General features: G+C 54.1%; 1 protein-coding gene across 3 annotated transcripts in view; it reads right to left on the bottom strand.

Annotated features, from left to right (window-relative positions):
• The window catches only part of PTK7 (protein tyrosine kinase 7 (inactive)), a 39142-nt gene that overhangs the window by 6000 nt on the left and 8267 nt on the right, over positions 1–24875 (bottom strand). The window contains exons 1-14 of one of the 3 annotated variants that reach the window (XM_074817477.1): positions 12221–12329; positions 8377–8670; positions 7722–7824; positions 7074–7264; positions 6208–6355; positions 5053–5183; positions 4522–4788; positions 4162–4295; positions 3609–3744; positions 3357–3476; positions 3038–3187; positions 2610–2760; positions 2130–2257; positions 1639–1842 (exon numbers count right to left, since the gene is read on the bottom strand). In XM_074817477.1, the coding sequence (XP_074673578.1) occupies positions 1639–1842; positions 2130–2257; positions 2610–2760; positions 3038–3187; positions 3357–3476; positions 3609–3744; positions 4162–4295; positions 4522–4788; positions 5053–5183; positions 6208–6355; positions 7074–7264; positions 7722–7824; positions 8377–8670; positions 12221–12224 (2161 nt within the window). In that variant the 5' untranslated portion in view covers positions 12225–12329. Of the gene's footprint in view, positions 1–1638; positions 1843–2129; positions 2258–2609; positions 2761–3037; positions 3188–3356; positions 3477–3608; positions 3745–4161; positions 4296–4521; positions 4789–5052; positions 5184–6207; positions 6356–7073; positions 7265–7721; positions 7825–8376; positions 8671–12220; positions 12330–24875 lie in introns of those variants that run through there. The other 2 variants (XM_074817476.1, XM_074817478.1) reach the window with 2 other exon arrangements.

Here is a 24875-nt window from a genome sequence, read left to right as displayed (position 1 = left end):
AAAAAAGATTAAAACAAATCCTTTCCCAGGAAGATGATGCTGGCCACAGCCTGCTGGCACAGGTGGCCTGCAACTTGTCCACAGAAAGAGCTCACAGTGGTGACAGCAGCAGAGCACAAAGCTGCAGAGATGCTCCTGCATCCCTGCTCCCAGGAGGTTCCCCACAGCCAGACTTCTGGAGGTTTGGCTCTGTTCAAAGTACCAAACAAGAGAAAAAACAGGAGACAAAACCAGCAGTGATGTTTTGCCAGGACCTCACAGCAATCCCCACGTGATCAGAACATGGCTGTGTGCTGGAGAACTAAGAGGAGGAAGCACCATGTCTGCATTTACAGTGGTGTGGGGGGAGATCCAGGGGATTGTAAGGGCAGCAAACTCAACTGAACCCCATCACTTACAAGTCCTCACTGGTATCAGTGATGCAAGGACAACCATGACGCCAGGAGAAAGAGCTGAAACAGCTTTTGGCAATGAAAATGATGCCCCCGAGATCTTTTGGGTTTACCAAAGGAGTCATGTAGCTCATGCACAATGGGGACCCAGTTTAGTCTGTTTGCAGGGATATTGCAGGGTCTCATGGAAACAACTGTTAAAAAGCAGCTCAGCTGCCACAGGACAGGAGGGAACATCCTCCAACGGACACACAGAAGGTAGGAACCAGGGTAGTACAACATGCTGCCAACATGGAAGCAGTGCTGCTGGCAGTTGTTTGCCAAAGCCACCAACTTAATTAGCAGCAAAGGTACAGGCCAGCTGTGGCCAGCTGCAGAGGCACACTGAGCACTGGGAGGCGTAGCCAGAGACACAACATGAGGCCTGGGAAAAGTAACCCTGATGTCCCATCCACAGCCGTGGGCTCAGCCTGGAGCTGCCTGCTCTCGCTCCAGAGTGAGTTCTGTGGACAGGGAACTGAAGTCAGTGGCAGAGCTGGGAACAGGACACAGCACAGCTGTGTCACCCTGCAAAGCTGGATGCACCAAGTCCTGTCTGGGGCTCCCCATCTCAGAAAGGCAACAGTGCAACCAGAAAAGGCACTCGCAGGAATGATGAGACATACAGAAGAGCTGTGTGTTCCAGCGCATAGCTGATAAGTGACAAGCTTGAAAAGCAAAGAGAGGGTTTATAGATAACCTGTTATGCTCCAAAAGTCCTTCTTGGAGGATGCTGTAGATGCTCAAAGCTTATATGGGTTTCAGAGGTAACAGGGTGAGTTCACAGCAGAGTTCAGGGCTGTTCAGTGAAAAGTCTTTCCCTCCAGCACCAGGAGCTGCTGAACTGTGATTTGAACAGGCTGGCAGAGTACTACTATTTCATTACATTGCAATAGGGATAGCCCCCTCCCCTTGGCAAAGGATGTATGTGATGCCATGTATGGGTGCTGGAAAGCAGGAGCAGTACATAACTCAGCAGACAGAGATGGCCACAACGTGGAGCTGGGATGCAGGCTTCACACTAACTTGCCTATTTCTCACCTGGCAGCAGGTCTCCGTCACCAGCCATAGCCAAAACCAAGAGCAAGAGACTCCAAGGGTAAGGAGGAGTCCCCTGTTCCCTGGGAGCTCCCTGCCCCTCAGCCTCTCCAGCCCAGGGGTAAGGGGCCGGCAGTGAAGCCCCCACCCCCAGGGGTGCCAGCCTCACCATTCAGACACTCCATTTCAGGCTCCTCGCCCTCTGGGTGCTTCTTCAGCCTCTTGGCTTTTCTCCGCTTCTTACAGTAGAACATCAGCCCCAGCACGATAATAATGTAGGCAACAGCTGCCCCCACTGAAAGCCCAATGGTCTGGATCATCTTGTAGGGTGTGTGGCTGCCAGGTCCCCCATCCTCTTCTGCTGCCGGCTTGTCTGTGGGGCAGAGAGCATCAAACCCATGAGGGTGCAGAGGGATTTTCCAAATCCTACTCCGAAATGTGCTGGAGGAATGTGAAAAGCTCCTCCGCTGCTGTGGCCACCTCCTCAGCCTGCCACAGAACGCTGGGCACAGCCACTACGCTGCATCCCAATAGAATGCAGCCATCAGTCCCTAGCAGGCATGACCTGACACACAGCACCCACTGGTGGGGTCAGGAGCACGGCCTAGAGCTGCTGGGGATGCCAGGAGGCCATGTCCCGACACTGGGCACCTCCCTTACCTACGACATATAGGAAGGCCTCGCGGTGCTTGATGTTGCAGCTGTTGCCGGCGATACAGGTGTACTTTCCAGAGTCCTCGGTGGTGACGTCGTAAATCACCAGGGAGCCATTGGGCATGATCTGAATCCTGCCAACCACACAGAGCCCTTTGCAAGCACCAGAGGGCAGAGGCAGGCTTGGGGCACCTGCAGCCCCATCTCCCAGGATGCCTTAGCCCCATGACCCCAGTGCAATCACCTTAAACCTCAGGCTGTGTAATGCTCAAGAACGTATGGTTGCAGCTCAACCGCGGCTTGCCAGGCTGCGGCAGAAGGGGTAACCCTGGGGCCAGGAGAGTCCAGGCCACAGGACATGGAGACAACTGACTGTGTGCCCCCCAAGCTGGGAACCCAAGATCACACCATCAGTACCCGCATGCTGGGCAGGCATGAGGAGTGCCATGCTGCGCCACATTTCAGTTTGGAATGGAGGCTGTGTACCTGGGCAGGTGCTTGCCAGGATCCAAAATCTTGTCCTTCCCTTTCCACTGGATGTGTGGCACAGGGTCCCCCTCTGCCTGGCACTGGAACATGGCTGTGTGCCCCTGGTACACCGTCATGGGCTCTGGCTCTAGCTTGAAGGTGACGTAAACTGAAGGCAGAGAGGCCGACACAAAGGCTGTCAGTTCCTGGGAAGGGTGCTGAGCTCCCACAACGGAGCAGGGCTAGCACTGGCACAGTGGCACATGCCCTCCGGAGCTGTATGCAAAGCACTGACAAACCAGACACTCAAGTGCCATGGGGCAAAGCTTGGGGTCAGGCCAGACATTTCTCTCTCTGCAGAGACATGCCAGCTGGGTGCCACCCAGGCACACCCACTGCAAGGCCAGCACAGCAGGAAATCCACCTGCCTGCTGTCGAGCCCTCACCTGCTACCACGAGCTGCACGGTGGCACGGATCTCGCCCTGTGGGCTGTTGGAGGCGATGCATGTGTAGTTCCCCGAGTCGCTCCTGCTCACCTTGTGGAACGACAAGATGCCGGCATTGTGGCTGACGTGGGATGGCAGGCTGCTCCCATCTGCAGGACACAAGAAGAGGGATGCAGCAGTCATGCATGAAGCGCTTGCACGTGGCAGTTTCCCAGGCAGCCGCAGCACTGCTGCTTCACCCATGTTGCTGACAGGCCAACGCAAAGTTCCTGGGTCCCCAGGTCAGAAACAGACACATCACATCCGAGACCCCCTTACCTGTTTTAGTCCACTGGATGTTGGGTTTTTCCCGGCCGGTGGCTGAGCAGGACACTGTAACCTCCTTATCAAACTCCATGCACTGCAGCGGCTGGGGTGGTGGGGTGAACTTCAGCTTTTCTGCAAGAGACAGATGTGCTGTTAGGCCCCCCCAGTCGCTGGAGGCACTGGAGCTGAGGATACCATGTCTACACCCTATCAAGCAGAAGAGGTCCCTCACAAGGTGAGGATGCAGAGTGCTTGTCAGCATACCTAGCACATGCACCCGTGCGTATCCCTCGATGCTGCCTGCTGGTGTGCTGCTTACGCACTTGTACATGGTCCCATCATAGACCTCCACGTTGTTGATACGCAGTGTCCCATTCTCAGAGATCTCGAACCGTGAGTCCTGCCAGAGGGAGGGAGGGAGGGAGGCAGAAACGACACTGTCACCAGCCCTGGGCTCAGACCTAGCTTGTGGCACTCCTGACACTCCACACACCCACACCATGCCTCAGATAGGCACAGCCCTGCTGAGACCCACACAGAGAACTGAGACAAGCTGCAGAGACATCTCTCTGAGGGATATCTCTCTTGTCACTGCCCCAAAAGCACAGGGCTGGCTGCCAGCCAAGTGGCTGGAGACAGCCAGTTGTGTACCCATACACCAGTAGGATGGAGATGGTGCCAGGAACATGGCCAGAGTTGGGGTGACAGGGATGCTGGCCTAGGAGCAAGGCGAGAAACAGCAGCAGCAGAGGAAGGAGCTGAGCGGGTGCCTGGCAGAAGTGTCTGTGAGTGGCAGGGGCTTGTCCTATTACCTCACCTCAGAGATGGAGACGCCGTTGCGGTACCAGGTGATGGTGGGTTTCAGGGAGGCCTTGCTGAGGCAGTGCAGGTATCCTGGCTTGCTCTCCTCCAGCTGGCTGTCCTTGGGCATCTCCACCCACTTGGGTACCGCTGGGCATGGAGGCAAGGGGTTATGCAGGGCCACTCACCACGCCTCTGGCCAGCACCAGCGCAGACCACACAGGCAGTGTGCAGCCAACCGTGGGGCCCTGCAGCCCAGCCATGAGAGATGTGCCTCTCTGTACCAGTGAGGTAATGCACCATCCCACCCCAGCTCACTCCAACCCCCTATCCACCCCCTTTCTCTGCTCCCAGCCCTTCTCAGAAAGCTGCCTACTAGCCACAGTGATGCTCAGCTCCTGTTTCTTCTCTCCAGCCTTGTTGGCAGCATGGCATGTGTAGGTCCCTGCGTCTGTCTCGGTGATACTGGTGAAAACAAGCTGCTCTGCCTCTTGGTGCACCCTGCCAGAAGTGGGAAGTCGTTCCTGGTTCCTCTCCCACCAGACTTGGGGCGTGGGTATGCCTCGTGGGGCATTGCAGGCCACACGGTGCCCCTGGTTTGCTGTCAACACCTTCGGGGAGAAGGGTGCCATTTCTTCGATCTCTGAGAGGAGTAACAGACAGCAGGGATCAAACAGGGCAGGAATGTGTAGACAACCCACCAGCATCATCATTCCCATGGGAGGTACCAGCCAAGGGAGAGAGCGCGCAAGCTGTGTTTGCTCCCCTCATCTGGGCAGCGAGGATGAGCCATTTCACAGATAAACCAAGCAGTTCTCCATGTACTGACCCATTGCCGTATTGTCACATAGCTCCAGAGTGACACTGCAACCCACTGCCCACCCTGCCACCAGCCCCAGGACCTCACCTGCTAGCCGCAGAGTCGCCTTCAGCACGAGAGCTTTCCCCCTCTGCCCACGGCCAACACACTTATAGACACCGGTGCTGCGAGCCCTCACCTGGGTGATCAGCAGGGAGCCGTTGGTGAACACGGTGGTCCTGGGCACGTGGGGAGAGGCAGGACTCAGTGGGCATCTCTGCAGGACACAGGCCAGAGCCACATCCCCGTGATGTCCTACATAAGCCCACGGAACCAAGAGGCAGATTCTGTGCCAAGTCAAAGCTTCCCAGTGCAGGGGAAGCAGCACACAAACAAGAAGATGGTGGGACACAGGTTTCGTGGAAGAAATGAGCTAACAGAAGTCTGTTTCCTGGAGAAGAGCTGGCTCCCACCAAAAAATGCATCCCCAAACTGGGCCAGCTCTGAAAGCTGGCACAGCCAGGAAAGGGGGTAGGGGGCACAAGGTGGCGCCCGGGAGCTGTCAGGCCACTGGGCATCTGGCACCCAGGTTAGCACCACTTGCCTTGCACAGGCTGGCTGAGAGATATCCTGGGCTTCAGGATCACCATCACCGGGCAGCCTGGGCTGGGAGATGTCTGGGAGCTCAGAGCTCTGGGAATTGCCTCATGTGTAGATGTCTGGGGCTCAGAAACATTCCTGGCTCTAGGGATCACCATACACTGGTACGTGGAGTGCAAGACAGCCATGGGCTCAGTGATCACTGTGCAGATGCTGGGGACTGGGAGGTGTCCCTGAGTCTGGGGATCACCACCTGTGGGTATCTGCTACTGGGACACATCCCTCAATCTGGGAATTGCCCTAAGTGGGTGTATGGGGCTTGAGCTGTCCCTGGCTCCAGGAAATTGCCACACGTGGACATCTGGGGCTGGGAGACATCCCCATCTCTGGGGATCATCATGTGTGGGCATCTAGGACTGACAGCCCCACAGACTCATTTGAGGACAAACTGCTTGCTGAGTCCTATGCAGATAAAGGCCACACACAAGTACCAACGCCCTGCTAAACCCAAGCCAGCCAAGCTGAGAAACCAATCCCAGTGGCCAGCCTGATGTTGAACGCTTGCCCTCAGGCACGGCCAGGGTTTGGCCTCTCTCTGTTGCTTATGGCACGCAGCGTCCCCCCTCCTCCCAGACCTGCCCACATCACCGGGGTCCCTGTTACTTGGATCTGTTGGCGATGGGGCTGTCTTCAAAGAGCCACTCCTGCGTGGGAGGGGGCATGGCTGCAAACTGGCAGTCAAACATGGCTTCTTCATTCTTGGTCACAATGAGGTCCTGTGGGACGATCACCGCCTGAGGAAAGCTCTCATCTGCAACGGCAGAGACCACAGCAGGGTGAAAAGAGCAGAGCAGCCTGTGGTGTTCCTTCGCCAGGGCTCTGGGGGAAGCTTAAAAAAGAGCTGGGCACACCCTGTGAGCACACTGCAGGTCTGAAGGAGACAGACATGCCAGCACAGGTGTAGTTACGCAGCCAGAGCCCAAGACAGCATGCAGTAGCTGCTCTGGGGAAAGCCCCTTCTGCTTCCAGCAAGGCCCTGAGCACCCTGGGATCCTAGCAAACAGATCAAACCTGTCACCGGACTGCAAATACCTTTGTCCAATTCCAAATACCTCTTTAAGATCAACATCTCCTGCCCTCCCTGGGCCTTGCCTCCAAAAGCCAATGGGGTGTCTCACCCATGCAGCACCGCAGTGGCACTGGCATTAGCAAAACCAGCAGCACCTACAGCCTCCAGGGTCCAAACCCTGTTGAAGGAGGGAGGACCCTGGTGCCCCAGTATCAGAGATGACAGCATAGACCTGCTCCAGAAAGATGGAGGGGCAAATTAACACCTGTAGGCAGGGTAGGGTTCAAACCCAGCCAGGTGTGCCCAGGGACAGGCCTGACAGAGGCTTTGCACGGAGAAAGTCACACCAGCCTGACACTTCTCCTGCAGCCTGGCTCCCTCCCTGCAGCAGAGGGGAGGCTGTTAGCAAAGCAGTAAAACAGCTGAGACCCCAGCCCTGAGCAGCCAGGACACAACTCACCAATGATACTCAGCGTGAAGTTGTTCTGGCTGCAGACGAAGCCAACGGCACTGCGGGCACAGCAGTAGTAGAGACCGTTGTCGTCAGGGCTGGCACTCTGCAGGGTCAGCGTTCGCTCCTTGTTGCTGACAGAATAGGTGCTGCGGCCATCGGGGAGGGGGGTACCATCCCGAAACCACTGCCATGTGGGACTGCAAGACAGGGGTGAGAGGGTGACCAGGTGCAGGGCACCAGCAGGGCTCCCCAGAGAGCACGTGTGCAGAGGAGACAGCCCAGAGATGGCCCATTTCCCTGGCTCTCCATCCCCACTGCTGGCCCCGACACAGACACGAAGCCATGAGACATGCAGCCAAGTGGACGGGACATGACTGGAAAGCAACGGAGAGTGACTGCAGCACACCAAGCAGCTCAGCAACCTGACTGTGACAGCCCATCCTTACTGTGCTCCTTGCTACGCGGCTCTGAGGAAGCTATTTGCCTTCTCCCCCGGTGCTCAGTCACAGGCTCAATCCTGCCTTTTGCCTTCCCTAGACTCTACTGAATCCTCACAGGAGAGAGGAGAGAGACAGAGAGAGAGAGGGGAAGAGCACGCAGCAAAGGTGCAGGGGGACCCCTGGCAGGGTCCACTCCTCGGGAGGCAACCCTTACCGCGGGTGGCCGTCGATGTGACACCGCAGCACCACTGTGGAGGAGGGCTGGATCTCAGCTACACTGGCCGGCTGCTTCAGCACCACACTGCCTGTCTCAATCCCTGTGGGATCAAAGAATATCAACACAGCTGGCTCTCCAAGCCTACAGAGCCCAGGTGGATGCCAACTCAGTAACCAGAGCAGGCAGCAAGGACACAAGCATGCTCAGAGACACATAAGCCCTCAAGCCAGCATGGAGTAAAAGGACACCCACCCTGCAAATGTCCCACTTTGCCCTGTGCAGCTGTTCTCTGAGGGATAAGAGGGGATCTGAAAGGATCTGCAGTGCTCAGGACACACCTGGTGCAGTAACATCCCCGTTTCATATATACAAATGAGGAAGGTGTCAGGAGAAAGCATCTCTGACAGCCTTGGGGATATCAGAAGATACAAATGGCCTAGCAGGCATGGAGGACACGGTAGCTGGAGAGGAATCCTACTTGTACAGTTCGTGCCGTCTGACCCCTGTCTGACCACCACCCCCACATGCATTAGCAGGCAGCTTGGTAAAGCTGTTTCCAGTGTCAGGCCCTCCCAGGAGAGCGCTTTTCCCTGCCCACGGTGCGCAGCACCAGGCTGTGGCATGTGCCCGGCTGCCCTCGCCCCACACTCACACTTGATATTGAAAGATGCATTGGCTGTGCGGGCCTCCTCCCCAGTGAGCAAGTTCCTCGCTACACACTGGAAGTCCCCAGCATCCCGGTGCCGATCGACAGAAGCAAACTGGAGGTTGCTGCCTTCCTTGAAGCGCTGCTCTGTGTCCTGAACGGGGAGCCCATTCTGCAGCCATTCAAACTCCACACCCGCTGGGTCCTCCACCTCACAGCGGAGGATGGCACTGCGGCCATGCAGGGCGTCCTGGGAGTACGGCTCCTTGGTGAAAAGAATCATTGCCTGAGTCCCCACAGCTGCAAGATAGAAAAAGGAGGGCACATTTAGAGCATGGGGATAGTGAGAAAGGAGTAGGTAAGCATGTGCTCTTCTCAAGAGTCTCCAGAAAGCTGAAACCGCTGTGTTAGGAGAAACATAACCCAAAGCACATCTGTCAAAAACAATCCCCCATGGGAGAGTTTACACAGATCTGTGCTCAGATTCCAGCACAGCCACTTTAAGGCTATCTCCCCAGCAATCACCGGGACAGGGATGCCTGAGCTTGCCACAAGCCAAGTAGAGCCCTCTGCTCCCAGGGGCCAGGGTGTTAGGAGAGAGCTCCTGTGACCCACTGCTGAGTGCCACTTCCAGCCTGAACAGAGAGGTGTCTCGCAGTGCACAAGCCAGGAAGTCAGTCACCAAAACACTGGAGAGCAAGCAGCTTCCTGGGCAGGTCAGATGTTTCTCTGAACTCCTCTTGTCCTGTTTTCTGGGACATGTCCTAAGTCCCAGACATGCATCAAGATTGCCCCAGATGAGAAACATCCACAGACTGTTTCTAGGCTTTCCTCAAAGCTTCTCTCCTTGCGATCATGTCTCCATCGCACCTCCACATCCTCAGAAATTGCCTGACAAAAAACTGGTCTGGAACAAGGACTGCCCATGGGAATAAACACAGCAGCTGCTGGAGCACAGCACAAGGGGTTGCAGCAGTGACATCACAAGCTTATGCTGGGGACTCAGCCCACTTGCAAGCAGGAGCGGAAACAAGAAATTGCAATGGTTGACCCCAGGGTCTGATAGCAGCCGCGGGGTGGCTCTGGAGGGCTGGAAGCATCTCTCTGCCGTGGTAGAAAAGCTGAAGAATCCTCCTCCACGCACTAACCCCCACCCAAGAGCTCAGGGTCCCGGGGACCAGCGCTTCCCTAGGCATTGCCTGACGTGGCTGCTGAGGGACCATGCTAGCATATTCCTAAATCTGGTTGCTGCCTGGCCGCAGCCAGCCATGCAGGCGCTCTGCTCCGGTTACCAGCTGGCCGCAGAAAGGAAAGCGGACAAAAGGCAATTCAACACATGCCGTTTGCTGTTGGACTCCATTCCCAGCACCGTGCTCTGCAGTGAAAGAGGCCAAGCCAGGCAGATTTTAAGCATCTTAGAAGCAATCTCTCATGAAGGCGAACAAGAAAGTGGTCAAAATTGTGCATTCCCACCACTGCAAGGAAAATGGCTTCAGAAAGTGGTTGCCTGGATGAGTTACATGAAGAGACTCCAAGCCCAGCTGAAGGGCAGTCAGTTCCTCTTTAGAGGCTCAGCCACATTCTCATGTCTGGTGTTTGTATAAAAGCCTGGTAAAGGGACACAATTTGACAGGACATCTCAGTCACCCAAAGCTAAGGATTCTGAAGGAGATGTTTTGAGGGGGCACCTAGATCACCACATTCCAGAAAGCCTCAAGAGCCCTTTCCATGCGTGAAAGCCTTTGGAGCCTGCCACGTGTGCAAGTGCAAGCAAAGCCTCTACCGCCTGCAGCCATTCATGGGCACCCCAGTGCCAGCCACTCACTTCCAGCACAGCTAGCCTGAGCTCTCCTGCTCATAGCGACAGCAAGGCATAGACACAGGCACTCATCCAGCACTGCTGGTAAGGCTCCAGTCTCCCAGCTCCAAGCACATATCAGCCAGGGGCCAGGGCACTTCAGCCTGTGACTGCTATGTCTGCTAATACCCCTTCCTCCTAGTCCAGACAGAGAAAGCAACAAAGTCTTTCCATTGCAAAAACCACAGAAGCCTCTTCCCAAAGACACTGAGGCAAAGTCGACAGTAGTCCAGAGCCCAGAGGTCTCTCCTGCCTGCAGCCTTTGCAAGATGGGACTGTGGGCTCAATTTTCATTTTCAGTCACCCCAAAGAAGCCACCAGGAAGGGGGCAGCAAGGAACTGGGAGGTCACAGGAAGAGCCGTGCACAAGGACATGCTGCAGGGTCTAGGACGTGGACCTCATTGCAGCCTGGCTTTCTACCTTCAACACGCAATTGTGCCATTGACCTTGGTGTGCAGGCAACATCCCCGGGGACCGTCCCCAGCCAGGTTAAGTCCCACAGCTCCTGGGTAGACATCCCTTGTCAACTGCACTCACGGCATTTAGGCCACCAGGAGTAGCCACAGACTGATCCCTGTGGCCTGAATGACAGCTGCAGACAGTGCCCAAAATCCTATCTCCTGAGTCTCGTATTGAGCTAAGCCCCATCAGCATGCTGTGCTCCAAGGGTCAGCATGTCCAGTGAAGTTTCCATCATCAGCTACCGTGCACCTCCCCAAAAGGCAGGAACTATTCATGAGTCTATGACAGTTGTCTCATGAGCACCACAAGATGAACACACGCCCCAAGGTGAGACAATGTGTGGGAACATGTGTTCTTACATAGGTACACACATCTAGTTCCCTGCACATCCAATCTGCCTCACCAAGAGCACTCAGCAGGGTAACAACCACCTGACCCCACACAAACACAGCTATGTGCTTAATAGCACAACAGCTCTGGAGTATCAGGACCTGAGCTCATGCCAAAACAGGCTGCTGGGACAGACAGACAGGAGCAGAGGGGAACAGGACAGTCAAATCCACTCAGGTTTGAACCTACAGGAGCTGGGTCTGTCCTTTTCCACAGATATGCTTCAGGGCACCAAGGCGCATGTCCATCAAACCGTACCTGTATGGTACAAAACACATGCAAGGCGGCAGCGTGTGTTAGGAGAGCTCATGAAGGAGAGGGATCAGTTCTCCTCTGGGGGTCTCAGCATCCCAAAACCTTCCACTCTACTAGTCATGCTAGTGCTGGAGGTAGTGATGAGGCACCTTCCTCTGAAGTTGTAGGCCATCAGGGTATTAAGACATGATATTTTAAGTTAGGTGTGCTTCTAGCATTGTCAGCATTAGTAGTATAACAATAAACAGCAGCACAACTGCTTTCACTCCATCACTGCCAGCACCATTCCATTTCACTCAGCACTGGTCAGCTGAGAGCTTCATCCGCCTCATCACATGCATCCTTCTGCCTCAGCATCCCCCACGTCCAGGCAGGAGGACATGGCTCTGTGGACAGGAGACATAACGAAGGCTTGGCACAAGCTCCACACGGAAAGCAGGGATTTTACAAGGTGTCAGGGAACACTGGGATCCAGCTCCACTGTGAAACAGAAGTATCTATTTATGTCTTTATCTTCCATACTAGGGAAATGGACACAACCATTTCGGCTCAAGCAAGATCCCTGTGATGAGTATCTCATGACCACAAGTGCCAAAACAAACTGGGATAAATGAGTATTAAAGCAGTAAGAGCCACAAACTTGTGGGGTTTTTTGACAATAGCATCCAAGGTGCCATGGGTGCACTGGTTACACATGCCGGAAACCATTGTCCCAGCCATGTATCAGATTTGGGCTGCAAGGAAAGACAGGTACCAGCTAGATGTGGTCCAGACATTTTGGGGTGGAAGACATCAGAAGCCCAGAGCTAGACACAGCTTGTCACAGTACTCTAAATCCAGAGAACCAGGGTCCAGTGTTCAGAGATGGGAAGTGCTGCACTTACCCATAAAAGTTGTACAGCCCTGGTCCAGCCAATAGCTTGCAGTCCGCAGGGTTTATGCATTCCCTCCACCCCCTCCACTTCATCTGGGCTTTTGGTCAGTGGCTCAAGAAAGCTGTCCAAGCAGAGGGCTGTCTGTGTGGGATGCCATTATGCCAGAGTTTGGGTAAAACCTGTATAAAGCCAGCAGACATCACCACCAGTACTGAATGAAGAACAAATGCTTCTGCTTGTTCCACTCATCCAGCTAGAGGACCTCCCAGCACCACTGTGTGGCAGAGCCATGGTCACACGTGGCTTAGCCATTGGGGGCTGCCAGAACTGCCTAAGCTGGCAGATGAGAAGCTCTTGCAGAATTTGGTCGAGAGTAAAGGTGACCCCTGCTCAGTCTGACTGGACACCTTCACAACAGCACGTTTCTGTTGTGGTTTCATGAGCTAATCTGGGCTGGGCCGCATTGCTAGGAGCTGTGAAAGAAGTAAAATGACTCTTTCTCTTCCTTTAGTGAGAGTCAACACCAAGTTTGCTGAAAATCAGCTTAGCTAGGCCAAACCAGTGCAGAGCTCTCCCCTAGTAACACAGCTGGGCCAGCAGCAGTCCCAGATTCGTGCACTGCCAAACAAACACCTGCTCTCTGCATATGTATGTGACACAAGCCACCCTTGGCTGGGAGAAAAAGAAACCCTCAACACATGTTTCTGGCCTAAAACCATTTCAACTGTGGCTACAGAAAGCTTTTCAGGAAAGCTTTAGCCAGATTAGATAAACACATTTGAAATGCAGCACACGAAAACACCCAGTGGTGTTGTTCCCAAAGGATATTGAATTGAAATGCAAAACCCTCCCGTTGAGGTAACAGATAAAGGTTAAGTGATTTGTGTAGGGAAGTTGCACTGGTACCTACAGGTCCCCCAGGGTATCATTCTCACACACCACAGAGCAAATCCTCTGCAGAGAGGGGACAGACACCAGCGGGACACACAAGGACAGAGCGAAGTGGAGGCTCTGAGAGCATACTTACAGCAAAGATCTGAACGCAGGAACACAGCATCCTTCACACTGAGGTATCTCCCTGCTCAAAATTAATTTTATTTGTTTAAGAAGGCAAATAGCAGCTTCCCAGGAAAACACACTCACACTAACACCTGCAATTCCAGTCTGAATTTCTATCAAGTGTACCTCAATTCACTTTTTGGGCTTAGGGATGTCCCCAGGACTTGGCTCTTCCAGCCTCCTCTAAAGGCCACAGTGGGCTGAGCATGTGTAGAGCATTTCAGGGTGACAAATAAAACCAGCAAAGCCACATCCAGGACAGACTTTGTGAGCAACCCTGTGAAGTTATTCACTGCTGTCTGAAGCTCTGCAGAATGAGTTTTCAATCCTATGAACTTGCCAGGGAGCAAAGGGCTCTCCACCACTCCAGCAAAGGAGACCCAGCCCCATGGTAGTCAACCCCTTTGAGTGCTGCCACATTACTGTGGCGATTTGGCAGCAGAGTGCAGCACAGCCTGGGATTGGCCTTGGTTTGGGGCTGTTCTCCAGAGCTAGACAAATGAGACACATCAGTGTTGCTATTTTCATCAGCCAGAGCTGTAAAATGCACCAAAAGAGTAGTAAGGATCTGAGGGAGCCACGGCAAAGCTGGGGCTAGCACTGGGAAACTGGGGCTGAAGTTCTGGGAGACCCCACATGACAGTTCCCACCTGGGCAGCACCAGGCTTGGTACATCCTGGGTACAGAGACATCGTAGGCCTCCTGGGGAAGGAGGTGGCAGCAAACTGCCCAGCTATGTGTCTCAGTGCTGCTCACTGTCCTCCCACCGGGTGCTGTGGAGATAGCCAGGCAACAGGCAACGAACCTCATTGACTGCAGACCCTTGTGGGGTGCTGGGCTTTGTAATCATGGAGACACAGCCAGAAAATCCATGGGGTGGCAGGACGTGACCCTGGGGGATCAGCCATCTCTAAGGCTATATTTAGGGCTGCAGCCAAGGAGAGGGTCTGTCGCCCTGGCGCAGCCTGGCCAGGCCTGGCAGTGAAAGCACCCAGCCCACTTTCTGCACCGTAGAGGACTGAGAGCACCATGGATACTGCCTGGTGAGTCCCTGCCATGGCAGCAAGCCCAAACCTTCATGCTCATCTTTCAGGCTGCAAGGGCATGGGGCAGCAAGCCAGGCTTCAAACCAAGCCAGGTTTTCCATCTGTTGCTTAACGCATCAGTGCCAGTCACACACAAGTACTCGCCTGGGGACACTCCAGTAGCCCAACCCCATCTGGGTGCTGCAGAGCAACTGTGCAAGCTGGGGAGACCAGACAGCACATCTTCTGCCCTGCCTGACAGGCCAAGTCACCTACATCTTGAAGCAATCCATGTCTCCCTGCCTAACGACATCGCTTGGGAATGCAGCCTCAACCACAAGGCCTTCAGCTGCTGCACAGCCCCCGATCCCTGATGTCTCCGCAGTCATCTCACTCACCTACAGCCATGCTGGGGAAGCAACAGGCAAGTTGGCTGGTGGTGCCGTGTTCCACAGCATGGCAGCCCCCTGCCTGCCCAGGGCGCTTGCACCACGCGGCAGTTGTGGAGGAAGGAAAGCTGGCACAGATCTCGGCAGGTATTTGCCATGGCTGCGGTGCCAGTAGAACTGGAAACATACCACATCCCCAGCTCCATGGGAGATCCATGCTCCCTTCAACCCCAAGCCGCCCACTCCCAGGCACGTCCAGTGCCCAGCTCCTGGGCACCTCCTCACCGAGCTAAAAGAGCTCTGGACAGAGGACAGAAAGGGAAAAGGAAAGGATCCATTTCACTTTGTACCCAAAAGAGCCTAGGTTACCAACCTCTTGAGACACCACAGCTGATGCAAGGCTATGAGTAATCCCAAAGCTGCCTGCAACCAAAAAAGGAATGAAAAGCATGGGAATAGGATTTGGGAGAGGGCTTTATGCAAGTTTAAGGTTTCCTGGTTTGGAAAGCAAGTCTGGCACTGCAGGGCTTCTGCAGCTTGTAGTCCAGCCCCACTTTCCAGCCAGGCCCCAGGAGCATTATTCTGCAGGCTCTTCTAGGGGCACTTCAGCAAAGTTCACTCTGGATCAGCTCAGCCGGATGTGCAAGCCAGCTCCTTTAATGCTCTGTATCTGGAACAGCAGATTAGAGGAGCTGCAACTCATCTGCAGTGCCGGACAGCAAAGCCCAGAGCACCCAAACTGCATCCTTCTTCTCCGAAGGGGAACCATCCTCCTCCTCTTCTCCCCAGCCAGCAGGAGGCCTCTGATCTCTCCCAGCTGTGGAGGGGGACAGCTGGCTTACAATACACAAATAAAAAAAGACCCACAGGTACCAGGATGCAACTGAAGAAGCTAGCTGCAACAACTGGCACAGCCAGATCCCCCAAGGAGTTCTTCTGGCAGAGGACACAGCTGGCCAGCATCTGTTCCAGCCTCTCAAAGCAAAGAGGACCTCAAATGCTCCCATGCCAGAGCAGGGCAGCTCTCCTTGGGGATGCACAACTGGCTTGCAAGTCTCAGCCCTGAGGTGAGAGCTGGATTTACACCATCAGCTCAGCACCTAATCAGACAGAGAGCTTGGTAACACACTGTCCGTGTTCTTTAATTAGCAAAGATGCCATGTTCCCTAGGAAGGCACTGCTGCAGCACACAGGTGGGGAGCCTGCTCTCCCTGGCTCCCCAAACCTGCAGGGCCCTAGGGGTCAAAGAGAACAGCTGCTCACCTGGGGAAGCAACCACACAGTGCACCTTCCTGCAGAGAAGGCTGGGGATACAGCTGGGAGAGAGGAGGGTGACTTGGCCAGAGATGCCCTAGCCCACACCATTAACTTGAGGTGGGCAGTGGGAGTAGCCCAAGTCCATCCCCAGGCTGCAGCTCTTCAGCCTCAGACTTAAAGAGCAGGATTAGGAGACAATTTCACCACTTTCTATCTAACAACCAACTCTGGATGTGTCAGCTAAGCAGAGCAAGTTGGCAGCGATAGCTTTTTGCCACCTGGGAATCCATTGCTGATGTATCACCGCCCTGTCATATTCACATATGACCTTTATGCTTCTGCCGCTGGCATTGCTCAGACCACTGAGGAAGCAAAGCCTCTGCAATCAAGCCAGCAGCAACACAGGCTATTCCTCTTTGATGAAGAATCAATAGGAGAAAGGGAAGGTTTGGATGACCTAACACATGCTGGACTTGTATCACTCTGCAGCACTTGCTCCCAGCTCCACAGACCTGTAACAAGACAAGGAAGACACAGGCAGAGCATTGCTTTGAAGCTGCCACTGCATCCCTCAGCAGCATACTTAGCTGCTGCTAACCCCAAGCAAAACTAACAACCTAGGCCACAGCTACAATGACCACCTGGCTTCCTGCAAGCCCAGGGGCAGAGCTAAGGGCCACAAGAAAGGCAGCCCTTGAAGGAAGAGGATCAAACCTCAGCAGAAGGGACTGACAAGCTCACACTCAGGTCCCATGTCCCAGAAGAGCTCACCATAGGATGGACACAGACAGCCCCAAACATGGGACTGATTTATTGCCATGTTCTCTGGGAAAGACACTGAGCCAAGCAGAAGTCTGGTGTCAAAGGCAACCATGGGCATATTTTCAGAAAAGACCATGGCCTGTGCTCCATCCCAAGGCCACAAAAGGCACAGCGGGGATCATGTTAGGGTTTGGGGTCCTGGACTCTCACAGGTTTCAATAACATTCCCAGGAAGCATTTTCAAACAGGTCTTGTCTTTAAAAGCATCACTGTCTGCAGGCAGCAATTCTTTCTGTTGCCAAGTCCTCGGGAATGGCTCCAATGCTGGTGCTTTGCTTTTACCCACTCTTGGATCAAAGAGCAGCAGGCTGGGTTCAAGCCCCAGCTTGCTTCTGAAGGCTAGGCAATCAAATCACTGGGCTGGAGCATCCCAAGCTTGCTGGTCCAGAGGAAGCTCTGAACCCCCTGTGAGAGCAAGGCTCCACTCACTGCAGGCAGGTTTAACTCCTCATGTGCTGGGTGCGCACTACTCACCAGCAGCTTAGCCCATGCATGCTCGGCAGCAGCTCCTGCAACAGAGCAACAGCAACGTTCCAGACCCTGACGCGCTGCTGATGCTCAGGATTCCAACTCTCACCTGACAGCCTTTCCTTCCTGCTGTAGCCAGGCACAGCATGCACAGCCTCATTGTCCCTATGACATCTGGGCCCCAGTGGACTCCACCTATCTCTCCTTTTCTCTCTCTTCCCCATCCACAATCATCATCCCAAGCCATCAACTGCACTTCTTTGCTTGCCTGCAGTGCCCAGGCTCCTTCCAACCCAGCCTCCGCTGCACACAGCCACGTCTGCGGAGCAGCAAGCCAGTCCTCCCCAGGCCAGGGGAGCCACAAAAAGCAGCACGCAGTAAAACCACTCGCCTGGCTTCTCATCCTGCCCTCTCTGCCGTCACTGGACCAGCCAAGCACTTAGTACCTTGATCTCACCTCCTGCTCCCCATCCGCTGCAGCCCAGAGGATGAAGGCTGCCGCAGAGCAAGTAATGCACGCCAGCATCTGCTCTTTGTCCTCGCGAGGCTCTTGGTGAGCACAGGGCCCCATACAGACCTCCCATTCATTGCTCAAGCAAGCCATGTGTTTCCTGGCACAGTTCATTATGAACATGCTCCTATAAAAGCAGATTTTTGGCATGCCAGGACTAGGAACAACACATGGGTCAGCTTTTCCTCCCCTCCTGGTCACAAACACAGAGCCAGCAGGCTCATTTGCACCAGCTGAAGCTGTAGAATCAGGCAAGAAAAATCATGAATGCTTAATAACACATGCAATCCCCCTGCCTTGCGGGTCAGTCCCTATAGCCACATAAAGCAACTGCTCAGAGAACACCAGCTCCACACACAGCCTATTCCACTGCTTAGCAGATACTGTGGAAACAGCAGCCAAGCCAAACACCCAGAGAGATTTGCATCTCCAAATGATTTCCAGCCAGCATGTTCCTCTGTGCAAGAGGTTCCAGTTGAGAAAGCCTCTCGGACGGGTAGAGTTGCAATAAACCACTCTCCCACCAGGCCAGATGGAAATGGTTTGATGCAGGCAAGGAGCTCTGAACACGGCAGGCTTGGTCTGATCAAGCCCAACATCTGGAAAGTCTTTGGGTACCCATCATAGAAACCTTTTAAAACTACGTTTCCCATTCCAGTTAAAGTAAAAACAAAACCTCACTCTGCGCCCAGAAAAAAATCATTCCTATTTGAGTGCCCAGCACAACTGGATGGGTACAAAACAGCATTTCCAAGAAATACTCAGCTAGAGCAGCTTTGGCTTCATGAGCCAGGAGGAACTGCACCAGCACCCAGGAGCTCCAGGTCTGGGGTAAACACAGCATGGTCGTACTGGGGTGGATCAAGACGATGAGGGACTTGGGAAAACTACTTGCCCCCACAGTTGTACCACACACCTGGATCCAACAGCCCTGCTCTGAGAGCATGGGTTTGCTCAGACGACCACCGAGCCTCTCCCTTTTGTGGCGGTTTGCTCCAGACTTGCAGGAGACGCGATGCCTGCACGCCACTGCTTCATGCCAGTTATCACACCACCATGCAGGCCATGCATCTAGTTCTCCTCCACATGCTCAGTGGAGGGCCACATCGAATCAGCCTGTAGCACAGCCACTTGCATCCACGAATAAAGTTTCAATTGCAAAGCACCCAGATATGCAGCCTTCCAGGTGGGATTTACTGACCCAGAGAAGTAACCCACGATGAAAGCAGGCACAGAGGCATCCCCATCCTGTAACAGCTAGGGACATGTGCTCATCTCACAGTACTTTGCTGTTTCACTTGGGTCCCAAATGTAAACTGCAGAGCTGGTCCACAATTTCCTCACCTCCATCCCTGTGTGTCAATGCAAGATTACATCTGCCCACATCCTGGCTGCCCTCAAGGACCTCACCAGGACACCTTATGACGTATGGTAGATGCAAGCCCTTGTCTGGAAACATCTTGGCTGCTGGCCTACCAGCGAGTGACAATTGCTCTGCAATAGGACCACAGCCTGAGCTCACCCCTGGAGCCCCACAGCACCTCTCTCCGCTGCCCTCTGCATGGAGGGGTGCTTCTAAACACAGGCTCCAAGCAACCATTGAGAAGCCAACTCTGCCCTTCAAACCAAGCTTTAGAATTAAAAAAAGAAAAGCCACAACCACTTAGCACAATTCCCATTAGCCTCCCCAGAACTGCTCAGAGAGGCTGCAAGCTGTGGGGGATTTTCTCCCCCATGGTTAGCAACCCTCCCTGCCCCACCCTTTCAGGCCCAGGATCCCATACTTGGGAACAGCTAAACCCAGTTTCTGAGCAATTATCGAAAGAAACCAGAACAAAGCCTCTGGGGTTTGAATACTGCAAATCAATTGCTGGAGCAAATGCTGAGGCAGTGCTCACAGTAACACGCTGGGGTGCAGCTGGCCATGGGAAGAGCTCGCTGCCGCACACAGCGGGGAGGTGCCTGCAGCCTCCATTGCACACAGCCCCAGTCCCAAAGCAGGCAGGGACTGCTCACACATGTGCCTCACAGAAAAGACCAGTATAACTGAGGAAAAGGCTCAGCACAAGGACAGTGAGCCCAGGTAGCCAGCTGCAGACTCCTGATGGCTGCCGGCACGTGCCAGGATAGCCAGGCTACCCTGGCACAGACCTCACTCACCCACTCCGTTCAAGCAAGTTTGGGGCTTCCCCACCTCTGCTCCTCATGCTGCTCATCCTGCTTCCCCAGCACAGCACAGGTCCCGTGAATCCCAGCCCCCTCCCCAGCCACAGACCCCTCAGGCTTGCTTCCTCCAAGACCATCCCAAGCTCAGTTTCATAACTCTGCTATAGGAGCTCTGCAGCCACTACCCTCCACAGCTCTCTCTACCTTCATCCTTGCACCAGCAACAAGCAGAGACCCTTCTTTCCTGTGTGCTCAGAGCCAGGCAGCAGGATAAGAGAGGAGCCACCCCAAAGCAACATGACAGGGCGGTGGTGGGAAGCGAGGTTCAGGGCATTTCCCACTGGGCAAGCTAGCTGCTGCTCAGGCAATGAGCAAGAACAGCAACAAGGGTGCTACTCTGCAGCCACAGAGCGACAGGAACATTATGGGAGGTTCCTCCTCATTCCTAAGCAGAGCAGGGCTGCTGCCAACCAATACCCCACTGCAGGCTTACTTGGGGTGGTGTGAGAACCACCATGCTGTGCAGTTTGTCTCCAAGGCTATCGGTCTTTATGGTATGGAAGACGTACTTGGGCTGAACTGCTAGTTGTGCCTTTGCCCCACAATCTCTCCTGACATCTCAGCACCTTCTTCAAAGAGGGGAAAGCTGGAGCAAGCCAGGGAAGTCCCAGTGGTAGCCAAACTCCTTGGCTCCCTGCAACAGCTAGGGCTGCTGAACCAGAACAACTGGCCTTGGCTCGGCAGGAGGCCCCAGCCTGTCCTGGGAGCAGGTTGACACCGCTCTGAGCCATGCTCCGCAGCGGGGCTGCGCCTGTGCTCCTGGCATCCGCTGCAAGAGGAGACACGGGCATCTCTCGGGGGGATGCGCCTGGTCCAAGGGAACGGATGCCATTCTGCTGGGCCGCTGAGGCAACCGGGTGGTCGCAGGCCCCTAACAGAAACCCAGGTACCCTCCTGAGCCTCCACCCTGGAAAACCAGCCCAAGCCATGAGCACAGGGCTGGGGTGGTGCAGCTGGGAGGGGGGATAGGGCAGAGTTAGCAGCCAGACCACAGCTTCTCCTGCCCAAACACCAAAGCCTCCCCAAGCAGACACTGCCAGCTGCATTGCTAAGCCCCAGTGAGAAACGCAAATGTTTCAAGGGTGACTCAGCACCAGTGACAGGCTCGCTGCACCCACCAGTCCTGCCAACCGACTCTCCCAGCCGTGCTCAGAGCCCTCGAGCAATTCCCTAACTTCCTCAGAAACACTGATTTATAGCTGACATGTGCTACTGGCAGTGTACGGCAGGCTGGAGACGCCGCTGATCTGGAGGCCGAGCTCTCTGGCTGGCACAGCAAAGGTATTGGACTTTTCTCCCATGAAAGGAAACATGGCAGTCAGGCACCAAGGGGAGCCAGGGTGAGCTGTGTGCTCCCTGTGCAGTGGCCTCGAAGGATGATGCTTCCCCCACAATTTAAATAAGGTACATGTGAGAATGCAACAGTCTTTACCAAGCAAAACCCCTCAGGCAGTAGAGGAGAGTCCAGGCAGTGCTGAACAGCCAAGTAGCTGCAGCCAGAGGGGAAGAGCTGCGACATAGCTGGCTCAGGGCTCAGCACTCATTGCCACTGGGCTGGAGGCCGCGTCGCAATGAGGCCGCCTTGCTTCACTCACAAGGTCCATGTGGCTGAAAACTCGTCCCATGGTAGCTGGGGCCAGCATCTCCAGGTATCACACAAGCGCTCGCCACTACATCCTCACGCCCCTTCACTCAGGCTGAGGACTGAAGGCTGACGTTGCTCCTGACATCCCAAGCCCAGCCAAGAGGGATTCTTCCACAACAGTGCTGTGTGTGTAGGGAGTGCCTGGCCAGAGCTTCACGTTTTTCCTGTTCCAGCTAAAATGCCGTTCCAGGAGATGATGGGAAAAACCAGAACAAGCTCCATAAGGCTGCCTGGCGCTTCCCTTCAGCAAACAGGAGCCCCAGCCAGGCCTGAGAATGGAAACTCAGGCAGCAGAGACAAAAGAGGGGGCGGGCGGAGGGAGGGGGGAGGAGGAGGCCAAGGCAAGGGAAGCAGTACTAAGAGAAGCAGCACGCACAGGAGGCCTCCAAGCAAAGCCAGCTGCTTCATCAACACACCATCAGAGGAGACAAGGCAGCTGCTCAGAGCCAGCTCCTCTCCAGGCAGTGAGGCCATCGGGTCAGCACCCAAGCCAAGGCTGCACTGGGCATGGTGCACTCCTGCCAGCGAGCCCTCCTTGCTCTCCCAGGACTGCTGGAGAATGAAGCAGATTTGGCACTGACGCTGCTTGAGCGAGCTGCTTCTCTGCATGCTGCCACCAAACCCACTGGAAGGAGGAAAACCTCCCCAGTACCACCCAAACCCGCACTGGCTCTCAGACACGCTTGGTCAGGACGTCTTGCAGATCTTGCTCTCTGAGAGGGCCAGGTAGGAGGGTTACAACCTTATCCAGCAGACCCCAAGCCAGACACGGCTCACCAGCAAGTTCCACAAACGCCCTGAGAGCAACAGAGTAAGGACAGCAGCTTGGGGGGGGGGGGCGACAGGGGGAGAGAGGGTGCAGACAAGAACTCACATCTACACCAGCACAAGTACCCTTGGTGCCCCCTCTCCATTTTGCCAACAGCTATATATTTACATATCTACAGGGACTTCAAGCTCACAGATAAGCAACCCTCCAGCCCCAAGGAGGACTCAGAGCAGGGGACAAAGGGACAGCTGCACTCCTGAGCCTTGCATGCAAGGAAACAGAGAGGGAGCTTATTTATCTCCCAAGCCCTGCTCTGGGATAAATATTTTAAATCTCTCTCCAGGTCACGGCAGCATATTTACAGCTAAGTTTCCCTTAGTTATCTGCCTGTAGAGACTCAGCTGGATTTGCCACGAATCCAGAAAGATCCCAGCTGGCCAAGCTCTCCACACAGTTTATAGCTCATGGAAGAAATGCTTCATCCAGTGCCATAGTCTTGAAAGTGACACCCATGCTGTGGCAACTGCTGCAGGGATTCAGTTGTGCACCCCTGCACGGCTCACCCACAAGAATGCAGCCAGCCACTCTGCCTTCCCAGGAGCAAGGGGATGGCACAGAGGCTGCGTGATGCCACATACAGCACTACATCGGGGGCAATCCTGCAGCCGTACTCCCCACAGAGCAAGGCTACGCCGTGGGTCCAGCTCGAGGTGAGGGAGTCTCTGGAGCATCCTGCTTCACTACTTGGCTTACTGCAGGTTTGACCTGTTTTCTCCCCTCCCATAGGAAGGGAAGAAACTCCCAGGAAAGGCGCTCCTGACAATACACCAGCTTTTCCTAGAAGCCACCATGATGCTGCAAACTAAAAATCACCCCATGCATCCAGCAGTGCCAGAGACAAGTGGAGCTACCAAAAGATATTGAGGAGACAAGCCTCACTCCACTAACTGCACTGGTGCCTTTCCTATTTATATGGGCTCTACACTGCTGGGTTTTGACCTCTGCCTGCATCTGAAACTTGCAGAGGGACTGGTTACCCAGGGTTTCTCTCTGGGTTTGTACCATTTCTGTGTCACCCCTCATGAGTGTTTCAGGGACAATAGTTCATACAGCCTGCTGTGCACTGCACATCCATTTTCAGTCTATGTGGCACTGCCTTCCTTCTGGCTACAAAGCACCATCCACAACTCCCCATATCTGTCTCCAACTACACTCTACAGGTCTGCAGATTTCATCCAGCTCCTCCTCTTCATTGCTGGGAAGTTGAAGACCAGCCCATTTCACAATCACCATTTACGGTTGTGCAGGGCAGCACTGCTGTCCAGTTACAGCCCAGAACCTGCCTCCTGAGGGAAACATCACCGGGAAGGCTGACCTGCAGTATCACCTCTGAAAGCAAGAAGGGCACAGAAAGACACAGTTACTTGTTTATTTTCATTAGAGCCATTTATGAATCTATATTAAAAGCCACAAGAATAGGAAAGTAGACAGAGAAGCTAATATTTGCTCTTCTCATGCAATATTAATTAGAAGGTAGCTTCTCTATCAGACATTGCTACATTTCCTCCCAGCTAAAAATAGAGAAAAGTCACTGAGTGGGAAGAATGTGCAAACAGGGCACTTTCTGGAATACTTTTACAAATCAATAACTAGGCAGAACGCTTGCTACAGACAGATCTGATGCAAAGCTCCAGCAACAAATTAAGGAAAAGCTTGGGTGTAACAGACTCGCAGAAACAGAAATTAATACTAACCTAATCTCCTTGAAAAACAACTGCTTTTCTCCATAGTGGCAGGACAGCTCATTCCCAATGTATCTGGAGAACGAATAATTCTTATTGGGCAGTCACTAATCCACCAGTGGGAAGAGCACCAGGACATCCTCAGCAACCAAATGCCAAGAAAGCACAGAAACAGTGGCAACAGACACTCAACAACCAGGTCCTGGAGAGGAAGAAGTTGTGCTGAAATATCTGCAAGTGCCTGACTGCTCACTGTGGCCACTCGGCAACCCAAGGAAAATGGTTGTTCCATCAAACCCATAGCACATCTTTGTCTGCACAGGAGCCACGGAGGAGAGCATCTCCAGCCAGCAAGAGGCAGGGCCAAATCCCAGCAAGACCACAGGAACGCAGTGTGACATTGAAGGACGCCCATCACGACACTCTTGTTTCCTGGGTGCTTATTTCCTTGCGAAAATATTAACCATTCAGATTAATGGTTTCTGCTTCAGGCCATATGGTTTTGAGAGCTTTCCTTAGCTGAGTGGAAGCATTCTTATCAAAAAAGTCTCTGATTTCTAAGAACCACCTGAACACCTCATCAGCCCTGCCCCAGTTCTCCTCTGATTTCTCACCACTTGTTGTGAACTGGAGGCCTGCCTCAAGGAGACAAGAGCAATCTCAAGATGGGATAAGGAAGCCACAGCCATACCTGGCAAAACAGCAGTGCTCACAGCCAGACATTGGAGAGAAGTCAAGCAACAGTAAAGTC

This window comes from Strix aluco, chromosome 3 (genome assembly GCF_031877795.1).
Source record: "Strix aluco isolate bStrAlu1 chromosome 3, bStrAlu1.hap1, whole genome shotgun sequence".
NCBI classification, from domain to species: Eukaryota; Metazoa; Chordata; class Aves; order Strigiformes; family Strigidae; genus Strix; species Strix aluco.
Note: the sequence above shows the minus strand (reverse complement) of the source record. Positions and strands in the feature narration are given on the sequence as shown.